At 42.1% G+C, this 17,988-nt stretch overlaps 3 protein-coding genes across 3 annotated transcripts; 1 reads left to right on the top strand and 2 right to left on the bottom strand.

Annotated features, from left to right (window-relative positions):
* Positions 1-1,210: 1,210 nt before the first annotated feature.
* Positions 1,211-9,289, top strand: PCYB_131560 (hypothetical protein; the record flags this gene model as incomplete). The annotated part of the gene is made up of 5 exons (XM_004224180.1): positions 1,211-1,949; positions 2,105-2,157; positions 2,411-4,051; positions 4,184-5,458; positions 5,675-9,289. The coding sequence occupies exons 4-5, from the start codon at positions 4,184-4,186 to the stop codon at positions 9,287-9,289; spliced, it is 4,890 nt and encodes a 1,629-aa protein (XP_004224228.1). The 5' UTR covers positions 1,211-1,949; positions 2,105-2,157; positions 2,411-4,051.
* Positions 9,290-10,420: 1,131 nt separating this feature from the next.
* PCYB_131550 (hypothetical protein) lies at positions 10,421-13,373 on the bottom strand (the record flags this gene model as incomplete). Its single annotated transcript, XM_004224179.1, has 4 exons — positions 10,421-12,580; positions 12,720-12,935; positions 13,078-13,140; positions 13,272-13,373. The coding sequence occupies 4 exons, from the start codon at positions 13,371-13,373 to the stop codon at positions 10,421-10,423; spliced, it is 2,541 nt and encodes an 846-aa protein (XP_004224227.1).
* Positions 13,374-14,196: 823 nt separating this feature from the next.
* On the bottom strand, positions 14,197-16,289 carry PCYB_131540 (hypothetical protein; the record flags this gene model as incomplete). Its single annotated transcript, XM_004224178.1, has 2 exons — positions 14,197-15,377; positions 15,725-16,289. 2 exons carry the CDS (start codon positions 16,287-16,289, stop codon positions 14,197-14,199), a joined length of 1,746 nt encoding a protein of 581 aa, XP_004224226.1.
* Positions 16,290-17,988: the final 1,699 nt, after the last annotated feature.

Genomic DNA, 17,988 nt, shown 5'->3' with positions numbered 1-17,988 from the left:
CTACCTAAATATACGCGTAAAAAAAATGCAAAAGTGGAGTTTTAAATCGGAGAACGGTTATTTATCCATTTGTGGATAATAAACACGTTGAAAAGTGAGTGATGCAAGTTTTATTAATTCTTCGATTGGTTTATGTTCCCGCTTCTTTTTTTTTTTCCACCTTGTTTATTTTCTCCATTAAGGGTGTGAAGGGAACTATCAGCAGTCACACCGTGCATACATACGTACTTATGCGCACACCCACGCGCGAGGGCTACATGTGTATGCTTACATGTTTTTCGAAGCGCACAGCTACGCGCGTGTGGCATTTCGTGTATGCAGTTCCATGCGCAATTATGCATGTGTGACCAACCAGTTCGGGCAAATACACCCAACAGGTGGCTACTTATGCGCATGGTTTTTCTTCCCCGCTGTTTTGCACGTATAGACTTCTCTTTTTCGTTTTTTCTTTTAAATCGCTCAACGATGTGAGGAGTAATAAAATCCAAGTAGGAACTTCGACTGGTTCTGCGACTGGTACTGCGACTGTGAGATTTTAAGCGAAATTGCAACTGCGGGCGAAATGCAAAACCAGCATTAAAAGCGCAGGAATGTAAATCAAATCGCGCAGGCGAATAACTACCAAACATGTTTGCGTATGCGTTATTTTGAAAATGAGTTAAAATTCAGTTCTGACGTAGCAATTTACACAACCACATTTTTTATTCTCTTTCTTTTCCCCCCTTTTTTTTTTTTTTAAACACATTTATTGCGCATAAATTTGCCGTATTTTTCACCTTTTACATGTTGAACAAACTTTTTAAATGAAAATAATTGATGTGCGCAAAAGTTGTTTTCAGTTTTACCCCCTTTTTTTTTTTTTCACAAAAGGCATATAAGTTATTTTACGTTTTAAAAATAGGTTAAATGATTTAGCTGTTTGCACGTTTGCTCGTTTGCGTGCCATTATGCCTTTTTTTTTTTTTTTTTGCATTTTCCCAAGGTGAAATGTATTATGTTAGAAGCATGACGTAGTTATAAGCAAAAGAAGGAGAAAAACGATCACCGTTAATAGGACACGGAATCGTATTTCTCCATCTTCTTTGCATTCGCCGTCTCTTCCCCCCCCCCTTTTTTTTTTTCCTTTTCTGCACGCCTTCCTTAAACGCGCAAGATTACTCATTTGGCCGCATCACGGCCCGTAACTTGACAAAGTAAGACAGCAAATAGAATGAAAACGTTTAGCAGGAGTAGTGATGTGTATGCAAGTAACTTAACCGAGAATGGCGCAAATTTAATAGGCAAGAGTAACAAAACTATTGAGAAAATAAAAAATAAGTACAAAAATGACAACCTTTTAAATTACGGCAGCACAGATAACGAGCGCGTGGAAAGACGAAGGGGAGAAAGGGAAAGAGACACCCACACGGAAACGGAAGCGGAAGCAGAGGAGGACACGGAAAGAGAACGAGGAAACGAAGACGAGGAGGAAGAGATAGCGGAAGCGGAAGAGAAGGACGAGAAGGATAAAGAAAAAGTAAGCAGTCACCATTCATACGTAAGTAGCAAAAATGTTAACGGCGCTGAAAAGGGCTCTATGCAAAATGGAACAAAGTTTATCGATAAGTACAAAAATTTATTTACAAAAAGTAGTAATTCGAATGGGAGAATTAGGCAAGAGTCAAACAGCAATGATAAGTCGGCAATCAATCGCATACTGTTCGACAGAAATAGCTCCCATACAACAAATAGGAGTCACCATCTAGTAGATAACGCGAAAAGGAACAACTATTATAACTTTAAAAATGAGCGTAGCAAGCTTCATAATAAGGCACCTAGTTATAGTTCCTCCAACCGGAACTGCAGTGACGCTGTTAGTTCAAAGAGGAAGTTTTATGCACTTGGAGAGATAAACACAAATAAGCATGTAGACTTGGAGATGTACGAGTCACTCTACAGATCTAACAAAAGTAGGCAACTAAAAAAAGTTTTTTTTTTTTTGCACCTCCCGTTTGCATGGGAGCCGTCTGAACAAACAGTTTGGATGGACTTTCTATGCATAGGGGAAGTTCCCCACAGTTGCCCCATGTTCCGCACACCATTTCTGATTTCCCCCTTTTCGTAGAGCACACGCACAGCAGGCAGGGCTCCGAAAATATTCACAAATTTTCAGGCGCGGTAAGTGCCCTTTTGCATGACAGCATGGTTGAACGGTATAGCGCTGTACCTTTTTGAACCGTATCGCGCTGTACCTTTTTGAACCGTATCGCGCTGTACCTTTTTGAACCGTATCGCACTGTACCTTTTTTAACCGTATCGCGCTGCACCTGTTTGAATCGCTTTACTGCACATGCTGTTGTGGGAGCTGTCATCCCGGCAGGTCCCCACTGCGAGACGCACAACGGTGAAAACTTCCCTTCCAACCCTCCAGGACGCGAAAGAAAAAGATAACGACAATGCAGTTTTGGAGAGCTGTGAAGATATAAAGAAAGAAGACGAAAAAATGAATAATTACGAGATGTACAAAGAAAATATACATGATGGAAACTACATGGACCATTTAAAGGGAGCAAAAATGAAAAACATGTTCCTCAGAAATGAAGACAATAAAAGAAATAATGAAGACAGTAACGAAGCTAACTTCAACTTCCCCTATAGCAACAGAACATATAAAGACCATCTCGGTAACAATCAAGAGATCGCATTTAAAAATAATATTAGGTACACCTCAGCAGCGATAGACATTCCAAAGCATAGCAATTCTAACAAAGTAGACCTGAATATGTTATATAATAATGATATAGAAAAGCTGAATAGCAATTTGTCTGCTTATAACGACTCAAATAAGCTAAGCGAGTTGCAGGAAAAATATAAAAATAATTTTTTGTACGAAAGAGAGTTCCCGAGTCATGTTCACGACGTGAAGGAAAGGACAAGCAGCAAGACGAAGAAAGATCATGGCGAGATGTACTCCAACAATGTGGTGCTGTATAGCGACACTGGATCGAAGAGCGAGTTGAGGGGGAATTTCCTGAACCACGCGATGAACGGTGCAACGAACGGCGTAGCGAACGGCGTAGCGAACGGCGCAGCGAACCACATAGCGAACCACATAGCGAACCACACCATGAGCAACAGAACCGCGAGAGAGGAGAACTTCCCAGGAGAGAAGAAAGGCTCCGCCGAAAGAGAGTCCGAAATTATCAACAGGTATAACTACAACAGCGACACCAGACATAAGGCAGCTACCAACGAGAGCGGCATGAGTAGTAGGAAGCAAAAAATTTTGGAAAATTTGATGAACATTAACAAAAATAGTGATGAAGAGAGAAGCAGATCCAATGCAAGATTGAATAGCGTGAAGAAACATTATGCAGATAATACCTTTTACAACAATAAGAATGCTCTGCACTTGGATTATAAGAATTCGAATCACAGACGTTCGAGCTCGACGAACGTGAATCTGGGGAGACATGATGTCGACCGAGTTAGCAATTATATAAGTTATGCTGATGACACACAGGCCAAAGTGACCTACTACCACGACAGGGAGTCGGGGACCATTTCAGGTTACGAAAAATATTTGCAGTTAAAAAACGGCAACAGTAATGGCCTTTTGTCGAGGAATGTCCCAGGCGACCCAGGAGCAAACGAGCCGAGTGTCAAGCCCAGCTATGATGCAGTACAGGCAAGTGCTCATGGAAGTGCACATGACACTATCCACATGAACGTCAATAACGCCGATGTGCAGCGCAACGTGTTGGACGCGAATCACGGCCACGGAGAAGCGCTGCGCAGCGCCAGTAACGCCGCTAACCAGAAGAGCAGTCACGAAATGGGCGGCCTGAGAAACCTCGACTTGAATGAACTGAGGAAAAAGCACATGAACATCATCAGCCACAATAATGAAAAGGTGGGGAATTATTTGCAAAAGAAAGAAGCGTTCGAGGATGAGAGGAACGAAAGCTACAACGTGTGCGTGACAAATGAAAAGAACAAAATGCAGCCGCTAATCAATAACTACGAGGATTTATTTTCATTTGATAAAAACATAAAAAAAAAACGACATTAAAAACATCGTGTGTGTGTGTCAGGCGAGCAAGCAAATGGCTCGACTGCAGCTACATATGGAGGAGGGGAGACAAATGCTCGAAACGGAAAAGAACCTTTTTAAAAAAAAGACAACTTTGAAAAAAAAGTAGAAATGCTAGCAGAAAAGGAAAAAGAGATAGATAAGATACATTCCCAAATTAAGGAAAAAGAAGTAACCATTGATAAAAAAAAAAACGAAATTGAGGAGAAGGAAAAATATATTAACTCGATAAAGAACAAGTACGACAATGCACAGAAAGAGTTGCTAGAAAAAATGAACGAATGCATTAGCATCGAAAATAAGTGTAAGAGCAAGCTGTACGAATATGATGAAAAGTTCGGACTGTTCAACAAGAAAATCAAAGAAATGGAAGAGCGGGAAAAGGAAATTGAAAATGAGAGGAAAAATATAGAGAGAAAGGAAAAAATGCTAAGCAATGATAAAAAAGAATTGGAAGAAGAAAAAATGCTCACCATGAAGGAGAAAAACGAGCTGGAGATGCTGAAGAAGGAACTGGACTCACTCGAAAAAGAGAAGAAAAAAATAATCGAATGTGAATACAGTAATTTGCAAAATAAGGAAGAGGAACTGAGAAGAAATGAGCGAAGCAACCTGATCAAGGAAAACGAATTGAAAAGTAGAATCGATAAGTATAACGAGCTAATCGATGAGCTTAACAAGAGCAAAAAGGAATTAGAAAATGAGAGAATCAAAATGATGGACCAATTAGAAAATGAAAAAATGAAATTTGCAAATGAAAAAAAACACTTGGAGATGGAAAAGGAAAATGAAAGAAGTTACATGAAGGAGGAGCTGAACAAGGAAAGGATGATCATGGTAGGAGATGTGGACAAGATGAAAATGATCATGTTGGAAGACATGGAAAGGACGAAAAATGCTATGCTGGATAATGTAGAAAAGGAAAACAAAAGGATGAGGGAAGAAGTAGAAAATGAAAGGAGAGTCATGCTAAAAAGCATGGAAGAGGATAAGGAGCAGTTCAAAGTTTATGTCGAAAAGAAGTGCAAAGAAAATTTAGAAAATGAAAAATTAACGCTGGAAAAAAAATACAAAGAGGAAGCCAACAAACTGCAAAACGAAATTGCAAATGAGAGAAAAAAAATCCTCAAAGATAGAGACTCCTTCGAGCAACAGAAAAAGATATATGAGGAGGAATTCCGTTCAAAGTGCGAGAAGTATGAAGAGAGTATACAGAAAAAGTACGAACTTCTGGACGAAGAAAAAAGCAAAATGAAGTACCTTATAATGAAGGAGCAGGAAGAGTTAGAGAACTTCAAAAAGAGGGTGTACCTTGACATAGAGGAAGAAAAAGACAAGCTCTACGTACAACAAGAAAAGCTAAATCTGGAAAAGGAAAATTTACAAGTGGAGAAGGAACAAATCGAAATTGAGCTGAAAAATTATAAAAACTTCAAAGAGAAGGAAGAAAACGATATAAAAATTCGAATAATAAATTTGTCACAACAACAAGAAGATCTAAACAAGGAAAAGGAAAGCATAGAGAAGGAGAAGGAAGAAATGGAGAAGAGAAGATACGAACTGGACGAAAGAGAACAAAGTTTACATAATGACAAGCTACAGGTTGAAGAGTCGCGAAAAATATTTGACGAGCAATTAGAAAAAATTAAAAAGAACAAAGAAGAACTGCTAATCTATGACAAGGACTTAAAATCGAAAGAAATCAACCTCATCGAAAAGGAAAAGGAACAGAAAAAAAACGAAGACGAATTACATAAGAAGAAGGAAAAGCTGAACGAATTTGACAGCGATTTGAAGGAGTACAGTGGTAAGCTACAAGGAAGAGAAAAAAAACTGAAGGAAAAAAAAAACGAATTACAAAAGGTTAAAGATCAGTTAGTGAATTATAAAAATAGCTTAAAGCAAAAGGAGGTACAATTTCAAATGATCGAGAAGAGAGAAAAGGAGCTCATTGACGAGCAGACAGTCATTCAAATTGATAGAAACAGCCTGGAAGCGGAGAAAAAGCAGTTTTTACTCATGAAGGAGAAGCACGACAAGGACACCGAATTTATACAAGAGCAGCTAAAACTCTTGCATGAACAATTGAAGAATAAAGAAAAGTCACTCAAGGAAAAAGAAAACGAGATTAACCTGTTGAATAAGTTACAGAACTGTCGAAGTAAAAATGCAAAGGGGGCAATCATATCTCTCAAAAATTTAGAGAACAGGAAGCTCAGCTCGAATCTCTCCAGAACCAGCAACTCCAAGAACAGAGTCAAGGTGAAAATTATTGGCAAAAACAGACTAGACCTAATCCGAAGAAAAAACAGAAAAAAAAGCATCAATTTTAATTACAACAATCTCGAAATTAATAATAGCATTCAATATATTGACAGCATGATAAATGAAAACTTCAAAAACAAGCCTTTTTTGAAGTATAAGAATGGAAACAGTTTGGGACTGTCGGAGGCATTTCATCCCATTGACGGGGTAGACAATAGTGACATGAGGATCAATACAACAGGGAAAGAAGTGAAACCGGGGGGGTCAAATAGGACGTCCCCGTATGACAGTAGTGCACCCCAGGTGGACGCTTCGTATAGTCATATTAACGAGAAAGGGGGTGTTAACGTGTCTACTTATGGTAGAAAAAACACGGCCAATTATTCGCTACCCCCCGACGGGGCTCACTACTCGGAGAACAACTCCAGTAAGAACAAGCACCCGGGTAGCGCCACCCTCATGGGCAACGCGGGTACCAAATCGAGAAGCAACTTTGAAAAGGAGCCCTTCAATCAAGTAGGTAATTTCGGCGTGAATGGCGACCATCGCGTGGTGAACGACAACAATATGGTTGGCAATGCTGCCGAGGATTTTACGAACGATATGGATAGTCACACGAACGAGTATGTAGAGAACTACAAAGAAAACGCGGATGCGAATAAGGACTATTTTGGTGGCCCAAGGAACAGGCATTATAAGAAGGACTTGGGAAAGATGGAGGCGCAGAGCTACGCGTCCCAGGAGGGGAGAAGCGGTAGCAGCGCGGCGGTGAAGGGTAATTACAATTACGGCTACGGAGGGGAAGGCGGCGAGACCCTGGAGGAGGGGCGGTACGAGAGGCAGCACAGCGCCTACGCGAATGGGAATAAGACCGCCTCCCCCAATGGGGGCATCTTCAGCGACGGCCACGACCAGCGCGATCGGCGCGACAACCGTGACAACCGCGACAACCGCGACCAGCGCAACCACCGTGACAACCGTGACAACCGCGACAACCACAACAGCTACAACATTAACAACCTGAGCACGAACATCAAGATGGGGAACAGCAACTTGACGTACGCCTCCAACTCGAAGAACACCTCGAGGATGAATTTCAAGGAGCACCGACTCCAAGAGCATGGCGATAACATGCTGGCGTCATTAAACGTCAACAATTTAATAGAGTCCGATTTGATAGATGTAAAAAGTAACTACGGTAACTTCTCAGGTCAGCAGAATAGTAAGTACGATGGAGATTTGCTGCTAACCAATTATGAGCAAAGAGACATGAACGTGATGATGGGGGAGGAGGAGAATGAGCAGCCGCACCAGCAGCACCAGCAGCATCAGCAGCTTCAGCAGCTTCAGCAGCAGGAGGGGGGGAAGGACTATGGAGATTATGCGGAGAACAAAGAACCCAAGCAGGACGTCCAACGGATTGATACCATTAACAAAAATATTAGCACCATTAACGATGACGTGGACCACATAAACAGCAACATAAATAACATAAATGATAATTTGCACAAAATTAACAGCCATGTGCATGGGGGCGAGGACATACCGAGGGGGTTCCCACCCAAAGGAGACGGGGGGATGGGCGCTCAAAAAGGGAAAGGCAACGATCAGGTCAGCAAAAATAGAAGCAGAAATGGGAATGAGAATGGGAATGGGAAAAATTTAGTCCCCCTCAACCAGATAGACATTCTCGTGAACAGAAACATGCAGTCGATAAACCACATGTCAAGCTTAATGCAAAGTGGGAAGAAAATGAAGGCGCCACTGAACAAGCAGACAGAAAATTGCAGAATCATCAGTCAGGCAAAAAACAAGGACAACCGGGGTAACACGGGTAACAAGGACATGCGGGACAATCGGGACGTTCGGGACAATCGGGATATTCGGGCCATCCGGGACAACTTTTTTAACCACAACAATGAAGAAAATGACACGATAAAAAAGGAGAGCAGTTTTAACGAATTTCTGGAGGACATAAATTCGGACAACTACTACGGCAATGCCGGCAAGGGTATCGCCGAAAAGGAAGAAAACGACGATTTTTATCATAACATGGAAAAATCACTAAACAGTAGAAATTTGAATGATTCGTATGATTACAAGCATTTGGGGAAGCCAAGCGGGGGTGGTGAGTACGAGGAGGACTACAGTCACGAGTACGGAGGGGGCCCGCACAACCGCAGTGTTTACGAAGCTACGAATCGCTCTTTTCAGACAGCCTCCCAAAAGAAAACCAACGTAAAGATGATGCCAGAAAATGGTTACAACAGTGACAGTAACGTATTGAGGGGTAATAATTTCGCCACAGGTGAAGAAAATTGCAGAAGACTGAATTCGAATTCCATCGCCCAAGGAAATGAAAACAATTTCAAGACGAGAAACAACAGCAGCAACGTCTACTACGACAACGATCAGAATGCGCCCCCAAGCTACAGGAATGACATGACGCGCAACATGCGGAGCAAAAAGCAGGAACTCTACAAAGATAATTTTGTTTTAAACACAAACGAGCAGAAGCACCCGTTTTATGATAAAAGTGGTAAACATCTCGATCAGGTGGGGAACCCTGCTGGTCGGGAAGGCGGCATGGGTGAGAACAAGAGCAACACTGCGTACATGAGAAGGCCAGATGCCGACGCTAACGTACACATGGGTAAGCATGCCGGCAAGGGTGACGGCAGGGGGGGCAGCAAGGCCAATTTAGTGGACCCAAGCACGAACAGGAACGTGCACAGGAGCGCGAGTAATAATGCAAGCAATAATGCGAGCAATAATGCGGGCAATAATGCGAACAAGAACGCCAACCTGGTGGGGATAAAGGGATTCATGAAGGGTATGCAAAATGGGCGCGAGCTCGGCACCGCGGGCAGCGGCGGGAATAGCATAATCGAGCAGCTCGACAAAACCCTGCTGAACAAATCCATCATGATGAACAAGACCAAAAAGAAGTGAGCACAAGGTGAGGGCGAGAAGTGGTAATGTGCGATGAGGTGGAAAGAGGTGACAGGGTGGAAAGAGGCAACAGGGTGGAAAGAGGTAACAGGGTGGAAAGAGGTAACAGGGTGGAAAGACATGGCGAGCAGGAAACACTTGGTGAAGAGGAAAGACGTTGCGACGTGGTAGTGCGCAGCCAAGTACCCGCCTTGTGTACGTCCCTCTGAATGCGCCGTATCATGGGAGGCACTGGCAGCGGCCGAGGGAAGGAAATCAGGGTCATAAATATTTGAGGAAAGGACCAGCCATCTATGCGCATATATATATATATACCTGTGCGTTCATGTGCCCCTATGATCCAATGTGCCAACAATCGGCATGGAATATACTGCCCATTCGTAATGAGGCATTTAAAACATGCACGAATGAGCAGCCCAAGCGTGCCTCTGCACAAGTCTCATTTTGAAGCAGAGAGTCCACGTAAAAAAAAAAAAGAACTTTAGGAGTGCAGACAGTAGCACCTTTTTTAAGTGATAAAAAAATTTGTTTTCATATTTTTAGGTTTTATTTTTTTAGGTCTCCCAATTTTGCGTTTCACTCCATTGCGTTTTGCTCCTATGAATGTGTTCTCCCTGCGCTCTGCCCTCTTCTTTTACATGTTTTTTTTTTTTTTTTTTTTTTAAATTAATGACTTCCAAACTTATGAAGTATGTGTATGCTCCTTTTTAATTATGGCGTTCTTTCATGTGTGCCATTTTTAAGACAAACGGGGGTGCATTTGAAGATTGGCGCAGCTTTTAGACGTCTCCTTGGAGCGGCGGAAGGCACAAGTGAGGGAGCCTTCAAGGGGAGAGAACTTCCTTTGCCACGGTCCTCGGCTTTGGTTTTCCCCATCTCGCGAAGCACAATTTTTTCAGTGCACCAAAGTTTACGCTTTTGGGCAGTTGGACACACCTTTTGGAAGTTAACCCGCCGTAGGGCAATTCCTCGTGGAGTCATTTTCTCGAGGGAAGCAGAACGACCACTCGGCTAAAAACAGGCATGCACGTATAAGTGTGCCTTTTCCCCCCGTGTGGGTACGTATACAAAAATATGCATATAAAAATATGTCTAGAGAGAGACAATAAAAGGGGGGCGTTTTCTTTACACCTATTGAAGCGCCGTTTTCATTCTCTCTGCTTCTTTTTTTTTGAAGCCGCTTTTCTCATTCTCCTTCCCCTTGGCGCTTGCACTCACGTAATTTATCAGTTCTTTAACTGTGTGTAGGCCCAAATTGGAGGAGTTCACTTTATTGTCCGCTGGTTTCTTCGTTATAACGTGAGAGCTGCCATTCAGGTCATCATCACAATCCGCGCCAGCCTGCTCCTCACCCCCTCCGTTGATGAAGCTCAAGATATGCTCATAATTCTCCAGCTGGCCAATCTCCTCCGCGTAATTCTCAAACGTTTGCATTTTCTCTATAGGAATGGAATACTCGTTGTGGTAACTATACAGCGTCTTAAAAAGGGATGACTGAATTTTGTGGTTATCTTCATTGAACCTTCTCATGTGTTCATATTCATGGTAGAAGTTGTTAATGTGCTCGTTGAAGGGGTTGTTCTTTCCTTGGGAGGGGTCTTCTTCGTTTTTTATGGCACTGCTTTGGTTCGCGTGCAATTCGAGGTCGATTTGTCTGTTCGGATTCGTTTGCTTGGTGGGATCCCCTACTGTGCAGATTTCCCCATTTTGCGTGTCCCCTTTTTTGCCGTGGTTCTTCTGGGAGGAGTCCCCCAGCTCTTCCGGATCCACACTCGAGTCGCGCTCTTTGATCATGTCATATTCCGGTTCGTCATCCCCATCATAAAGGCCATCTTCATCGTCAGCACCATCTGCGCCATCATCGTTCAGTGCAACCGCTTCTTCATCGTTCAGTGCAACCGCTTCTTCATCGTTCAGTGCAACCGCTTCTTCATCGTCCAGTGCGACCGCTTCTTCATCGTTCAATGCGACCGCCTCTTCATCGTTCAGTGCAACCGCCTCTTCGTCGATCCTCCCCAACAGCTCACAATCACCGATGTCGTCGTAGCTTCCACTAAAGTAGCTCGATATATTAAAGTTGATGTTATTTTCTATCACTTGGTCCAGTTCCGCATTATCCTTTTTCCGATTTGCTACCTCTCTCTTTTCAAAAAGGTCCTTATTTCGTAGTTCATCTTCAACTGCGTCGCTCAGCGCACTAACATCGATGGCGCTGCGTCGACGCTGTCCACCCGTTTCTTCGCCGCGCATACATTCCGCAGCTTCTAAATGTTCACTAGTTATGTATGCATCATTACCGTTTGGGTGGTACTCGTTTGGGTCATCTTCTTCTCCTTTGAATGTTTCCTCATTTGCCAGGCATTTTATTTCTTCGTTTTGGTCATCAAAATGGAAGCTCCCACCCGGTTCTACTTCGCTCTCTTCACCCTCTTCACCCTCTTCACCCTCTTCGCACTCTTCACCCTCTTCGCACTCTTCACCCTCTTCGCACTCTTCTCGCATTTCCTCGCATTGTTCTGTTCCTCCCGATTTGGAAAGGGTGCTCTCTTTGTCGTCTTCACGCTGGGTTTCCTTTTTTCCTCCACCTGAGTGGCCATCCTCGGCTGCGTCGTCCCATTCGATCACGTCAAGCTTACAACGTACGTCTTGCACATAACGCTTATCATCACTTTCTTCTTCTCTTCCCCCTCCCGCGTGCCAATCCGTTTTCCTCAGTTCTACACACGAAGTGAGCACATTTTTCTGTATCGTCTCGTCATACCCAGAATTGTTTTCTCTTTCGAGTGGGTTAGGTAGCTCTTCCGTGTGGGTGTCCCCTTTTCCGCGTGAACTCAGCTCCCAAAATTGGTGTTTCTTACACGTGCCACTTTTTTCTATTTCTTCCTGCCAATGGGCACCTTCTTCCATTCTAGACACACTGCTACACTGTTCAGTGCCAAATTCGTACTGTTCATCCAAGAAAGGGGGAGAGTTAATCCCCGCTTGAATCTCCCCCATAATGGTCTTCGAGTATTCATCACCTTTGTTGCTTAAGTTGTGTGGACGCTCTCCTTGGTCCAGTATGATGCTTTGATAAATTTCGTTAATGTTCAAATCGCATAAATTGTCTATGTCGAAATGTTTGTCGTCCTGGTCATGATCCGTTTCCTCCGGATGGTTGATCGGGGCCCTGTCAGCACGTCCAGTTTTTTTTTCGACAGCTGCGGTTGAGTGTGCCGTTGAGTGTGCCTTTTCCTTTTCGCTTACCCTTTCGCTTACGTTCCTGTCTGAAAGCGTCATCAGGGCGTGTTCCTTGGAAAAAAAAAAAAATAAAATAAAATAAATAAATACACAAAATGGTGAGCGGCTAGACAGCGAAAACGGACAGGTGACAAGTCCGATATATTTTTTTTTTATCTTCTTAAAATGCCCCCTCCGTTAGCACTCTTACTTGCAACTTAAGAACGTGCCTTTCCTTGTCGTCAATTTCTTCCTTCTTGAGTAGTAAATTTTTAAACACTTTATAAATGCACTGATAATATTCCTGCTCGTACAAAAATATATCTGCAAAGTAGCTGTTGTATAGTTCCTTCGTTTTTTCGAGATGTTCCATTTCGATTTTTTCTTTCTCTTTGGCCAGTTCGCTGTACAGGTGCTCTTTTTCTTTCTATAAAAGGGGGGATAACCGGGCGAGAGAGAAAGCATATATATGTAGGTAGTTGCACAGCTTTTCTTCACTAGCTAGCTCTTCTCGCTTTATCGATTGCACTCCCCTTTGAAGGTAAATCAAGTGCAGTTGCCTTCCATACATTGAGAAAATATCTGTCCATGTAAATCTCCTTCCTCTTTTTCTCGAGCGACGCCTTGAGCTCCTGCGGGTGGGTACAAGTGGATGTGAGCCACGTTCTGAGTGCTCATCTTTTTGAATAATTTGTCACTTTCGTTATAAGTTTTTCCTCGGGGAATGCAGTTATTTCCACTTTTTTTCTCCCCCTCCCCTTACCCTCTTAAGCTGCTTCACCTTTTGAAGCTTCTTTTTATACTTTTCTATCATGTAGGAGCATTTTATCTGAAGGGTCTGGTCCGAACAGAACTCCAAAGACATTTTTCTCCCGTCTTAATCCTACACAGTTGGATAATTTGGCTAAATCCTATTCTTGTAGGTTCCTCCCCTTCCCCCGGTTTGCATAGCCCTTTGGGGTTACTAACGGGTGTACTTTCAACTCTGCGTGGGGATATTTGTATCGCTAGTTTGCGCGGAATTGGAAGGGGCACTGGTGAGGTACCCCCATAAGTGCACGCGTCAGCATATAGACGTTTTTTTACCAGTACGTGGATCATGCGCGGGGGCAGTGGTGTCCCTCCTTGGCATGGATAAACGAGCATACATGAAGAGGTTCGTCAGAAGGGTGAGTTTCGTTACGTAGCGCTTTCTCCGTTTCGCTGCCTCACCGCTTTGGTGCTTTCCCCTGGGGGGCACTTAAGGGAGCATTTCTATTCGTAGCACGCACAAAAAGTAGACGCACGTAAGGGCGTAGGGAAAAACTCATCCCCCCCTTTGCATACTTTCATGCAGAAGGCGCGCGAAGCCCTTAAGTGGCAACTCTTGCTGCACTCAGCACAATGTTTTACAGGCGCAATTTTGCGCAGCGTAATTTTTTCGATTCGTAAACTCAAGTTGGAGCTCACCCAATTGGGTGTTTAAAAATGGCGGTAGGGTTGGGGAAAAAAAAAAAAAATAAGACACTTTTGTAAAGGGATACAAAAATGGGATAACATTTGACGAATATTTAACTGTTCATTTTTTTTTTTTCTCTCTCTATCAGCATAGATGTATACTAAAATGGAGAGTAAACTTAAAAATTTTTTATTTTTCCACTTTCTGGTATGCTAATTTTAAAAAATTGCGAACGCGAGGGAGGGAGGGGCTAATACCTCTTGGGCACCTTCTCCAAGAAATTGCTGATGAGGTTATCCGCAAAGGCATCATTCGTTATGGTAATTTTGTTAAGTTCGTAGAGTTCTTTAAAAAAATTGTATCTATTCATCTTCAGCTCGTAGCTGTTGTTTCCAAAGCTGCTTTTGAGAGTCCTAATGAGCCACTGTTCTTGTATGATAAAATCTGCAATACTGTAGGGGACCATAAACCGCAGCACTTGATACGCATTTATCTGAACCTCTGTGTCATCGATTTCTTTTAATATTGTGATAACCTTTTGGAAAAGCACATCGTGAACGAGTTGTTTGTTCCATTCAGCACCCATGCATTCGGCTGGTAATATTTTTACCCATATGTTTATTGCGTGCTTTAAAACATTGGTGTGCGAATGTGTGTTTATGTTATTAATTACGATAAGGTGTGCATTCGAGTTCAGACTTAAAAGAGCTTGACTAGACTCCTTCAGTGAAAAAAAGTAGCCAAAGGATTTTATGCCAACAATTAACTTTTCCACGTTGGAACTACTACCATGTGTGGAATCGTTCGTTAGATAGGAAATGATCGTCTTCATGAGAATATTGTCATGTGTGCTGATTATAAAATGAAGAAGAGCTGAATTTATTTTGGAGTAACAAATGAGCGAGTTGAGAATACTCAGGGGAAGAACTTCGTCGTCGGATTTGTGCAGATCCTTCAAGACGGTGTGCAAAAAATAGCAATTTTCCACAGTGCTATTACTGTAGTATTCGTTTTGCACAAATTTCGAGAAAATTTCCAGCACATTTATTTTCAGCAGTAAATCGTCCTTCTTGTATATCATATATAAATATTTGTATACATTAATTTTTATCATTTTGCAAATTTGACTTAACTGTACATTATGCTTTTTCATTTCTTCCTCTACTAAATTTTTACTTACAAAGGATATGTCATCATAAGTGCATTCCTCTTCTTCGTACTCGCTATCGTAGGTGAAGTTTTCCAAATTGACATCGGCATCATCTGTGTCGGTCGTAGCGGGCGGTACATCACCTCCTGTGTGCGTTTCTTCCTTTTCCCCCTGGTCAGACGTACCCCCGTCTTGTTCAGCATTCTCCTGTGTCATATTTTTTTTCTTCTTCTTCGTTTGAAAAATGTTGCAAATTTGTTGGCTGTTTATATTTGCACACTCTGAAATGAGATCAAGCAATCGCAAGCGTTGCACATTGTCCGAATGTTCCAAAGATTTTTTAAGTTTTTTTAAAAAATATAAATCGAAAATTTCACTCACGTGTTTATTTTCTTTCACTAAAAGTTGTACCATTTCGTTGGAACGATTGAATGAACAGAGAGATTTACTGAAGATGCAAATTTTAATCATTTTTATGTGGATATCTTGCAAACATTCTCCGTCTTCCATCACATATTTTTTAAATTTTTCAAAGTGAATATTTGTATGTATATATTTTGTTTATACAATGCTCTTAACAACAGACTGCTCATTTTTTCATTGGAAAAAATAATTTTCCTTCCCAAACTTAAGCTGAAAATATTCCTAATAATGTACGCAATGATTATTAACGTAATTTCATATATCTGAGATTTTTCACATTGCATGTCCAAGATTTTATATTCATCATCATTTATTTTTTCTATTACTAAATTTTTTACTACATCATTTATTATTTCCATTTCGCCTGAATCGTTCATATCATTTGGAACATAAAATGCTTTTAAAAAATTATCCAAATATTCGAATGTTTGTTCGATTTTTTCTTCATACAATTCTTCACTTACAGTTGGGTCGAAGTAATTGATCATATCCTCATCCGAATCTCCTTTCCTTACTTTATATTTCTTGTCCCCACCGCTGGGTGGTAACTCCTCCAGTTCGTCTTCACTCTTAAGGTATTCACTCCCTACCTCTTCATTGTCAAATTTGTCATCCTCCGTCAGAAAATTGGAATAGTAGTTGTATGAGTACAGCAGGTCTTCTATGTTTATTTCCTTTTGCAGTGAAAGCAGCAGCTCGTTGGTGAATGTCTTTTTGTAGTAGCCCTTGATGGCGTTCACCTCTACGATGTGTTTCTGTTCCTCCTGCATTTTTTGTCTCGGTGGGGGTGGGGAGAAGATCACACCGGCGATGGTGATGTGTGACGGGTGTTCACCCTTTGGTAGTTTAGCTGTATATCAGCTTCACCACTTGCCCGAGCGACGTAAGCGCTATCAAAAAAGTGTGTGCCGCGCCTCCCCGGTTACGCCTTTTCGGGGCGGAACTGTTTGCCTCACTTTTGCTCAATCGGGAATAGTTGAATGGGCGGGCGAACAGAGTGGTACGCCGATGCAGTGAAAGAGTGCCAGAAGTTTGCCAAAATGCACAATTATACTCTTATGCCACACGGGTGTGTAAGTAATAAAATAATGATCAAACCTGGGGAGGGGGCGAACTGGTGGTGCAGTTTTCTTAGCAGTGGATTATCGTTTCATTCTTTGTTTATTTTCATGTTACATATTTATTAAAAGATACTTAAAAAAAAAAAAAGAGGGGGGGGACAAACATACTCATTCGAGCGTATATACATCGCAGCACACGTGGTAAAATACTCATAAGTGTGATTGTAATTTTGGTGTTCTTCCCTTTTTCCAGTTCGAAAAAAAAAAAAAAAACAATGGATGGATGGCCATTACACGTGCTAACTGTGAACGTGTGATCGCCTCCTTTGGAGATAATGGCACATAGCTGTTTCCCTTGCGACCGAGTTGCGCTAGCATGTATGCACATACATTGATGTGTATGTTCACGTTTGCCCCCCCGCGCACGTGATCCGCATGCTCACATTGCTCTTTCAGGGGGGGGCGGGGCGAAAATTCGAAAAGTTAAAAAATAAGAAATGCAGGAGAAAAATGAGAAATAAGAAATGCAGGAGAAAAATGAGAAATAAGAAATGCAGGAGAAAAATAAGAAATGAAGGTGAAAAATGAGAAATAAAGACTATTTTTTTTCCTCTTTTCACAAATTGCAATCTTTTTTTTGCGAACGGAAAGTACAGTTCGACGCAGAACAATACGACTCTCCTAATTTTTCCAAAATTGTAGCTATTTTTAAAATACTTTGACCACGCATTTTTACTTACTCAGTGATGATATGCGTAAACGCAAAAGGGGCGCGGTAGGTGTGACTGAAGCCAAAATGTGGCATCACTGCCTGGGGGCATATGCCTTTGTTTACGTTGGTACAGTATGCACATAAGAATAATTTGGCATTCTCTCCACTTCCACGCCAAGCCCCATTCAGCGTAAGAGTATCATCACATTGTGGGTGTCATCCTTCCGATGGCAAAATTTGCTTGCCATGCGAAGGGTTAAAAATATTTCGCGGGGCCTTTTTTAACGTGTTCCAGGAGGAAGATCAACATGAGCAAGCTGGGCATGTGCAACTTTGGCAAGTTCGTAGCCACTACGTGCTTCGCGCATTTGCGCATTTATAAGTTCACCGTTCATCATTCGCAGCTTACCCTTTTGTGCCCCCTTTGCCTCAAAGGGGAACGCCTGACCAGCGTGTAAAAGGGGAGGAAGCAACGGTGGAGAAGCGATTTCCCCCACCTATCGTCCTTCAAAACTTTTATATTGCCCGCTTCCATACCATACCTTCTTCATAAACAACGAAGGCGTGTTAAGAGGTACCTCCACTACACACCTACATCAAATTTGTGGTCGTTTTGGCGATAAAAAATGTGCCTTTTTGGAAGGCTTCAACTCGGCTGCTGAATTTTTAAAAAGTTTAACAAAATGAAGAGAGGAC

This window comes from Plasmodium cynomolgi, chromosome 13, assembly GCF_000321355.1.
Source record: "Plasmodium cynomolgi strain B DNA, chromosome 13, whole genome shotgun sequence".
NCBI lineage: Eukaryota > Apicomplexa > Aconoidasida > Haemosporida > Plasmodiidae > Plasmodium > Plasmodium cynomolgi.
Note: the sequence above shows the minus strand (reverse complement) of the source record. Positions and strands in the feature narration are given on the sequence as shown.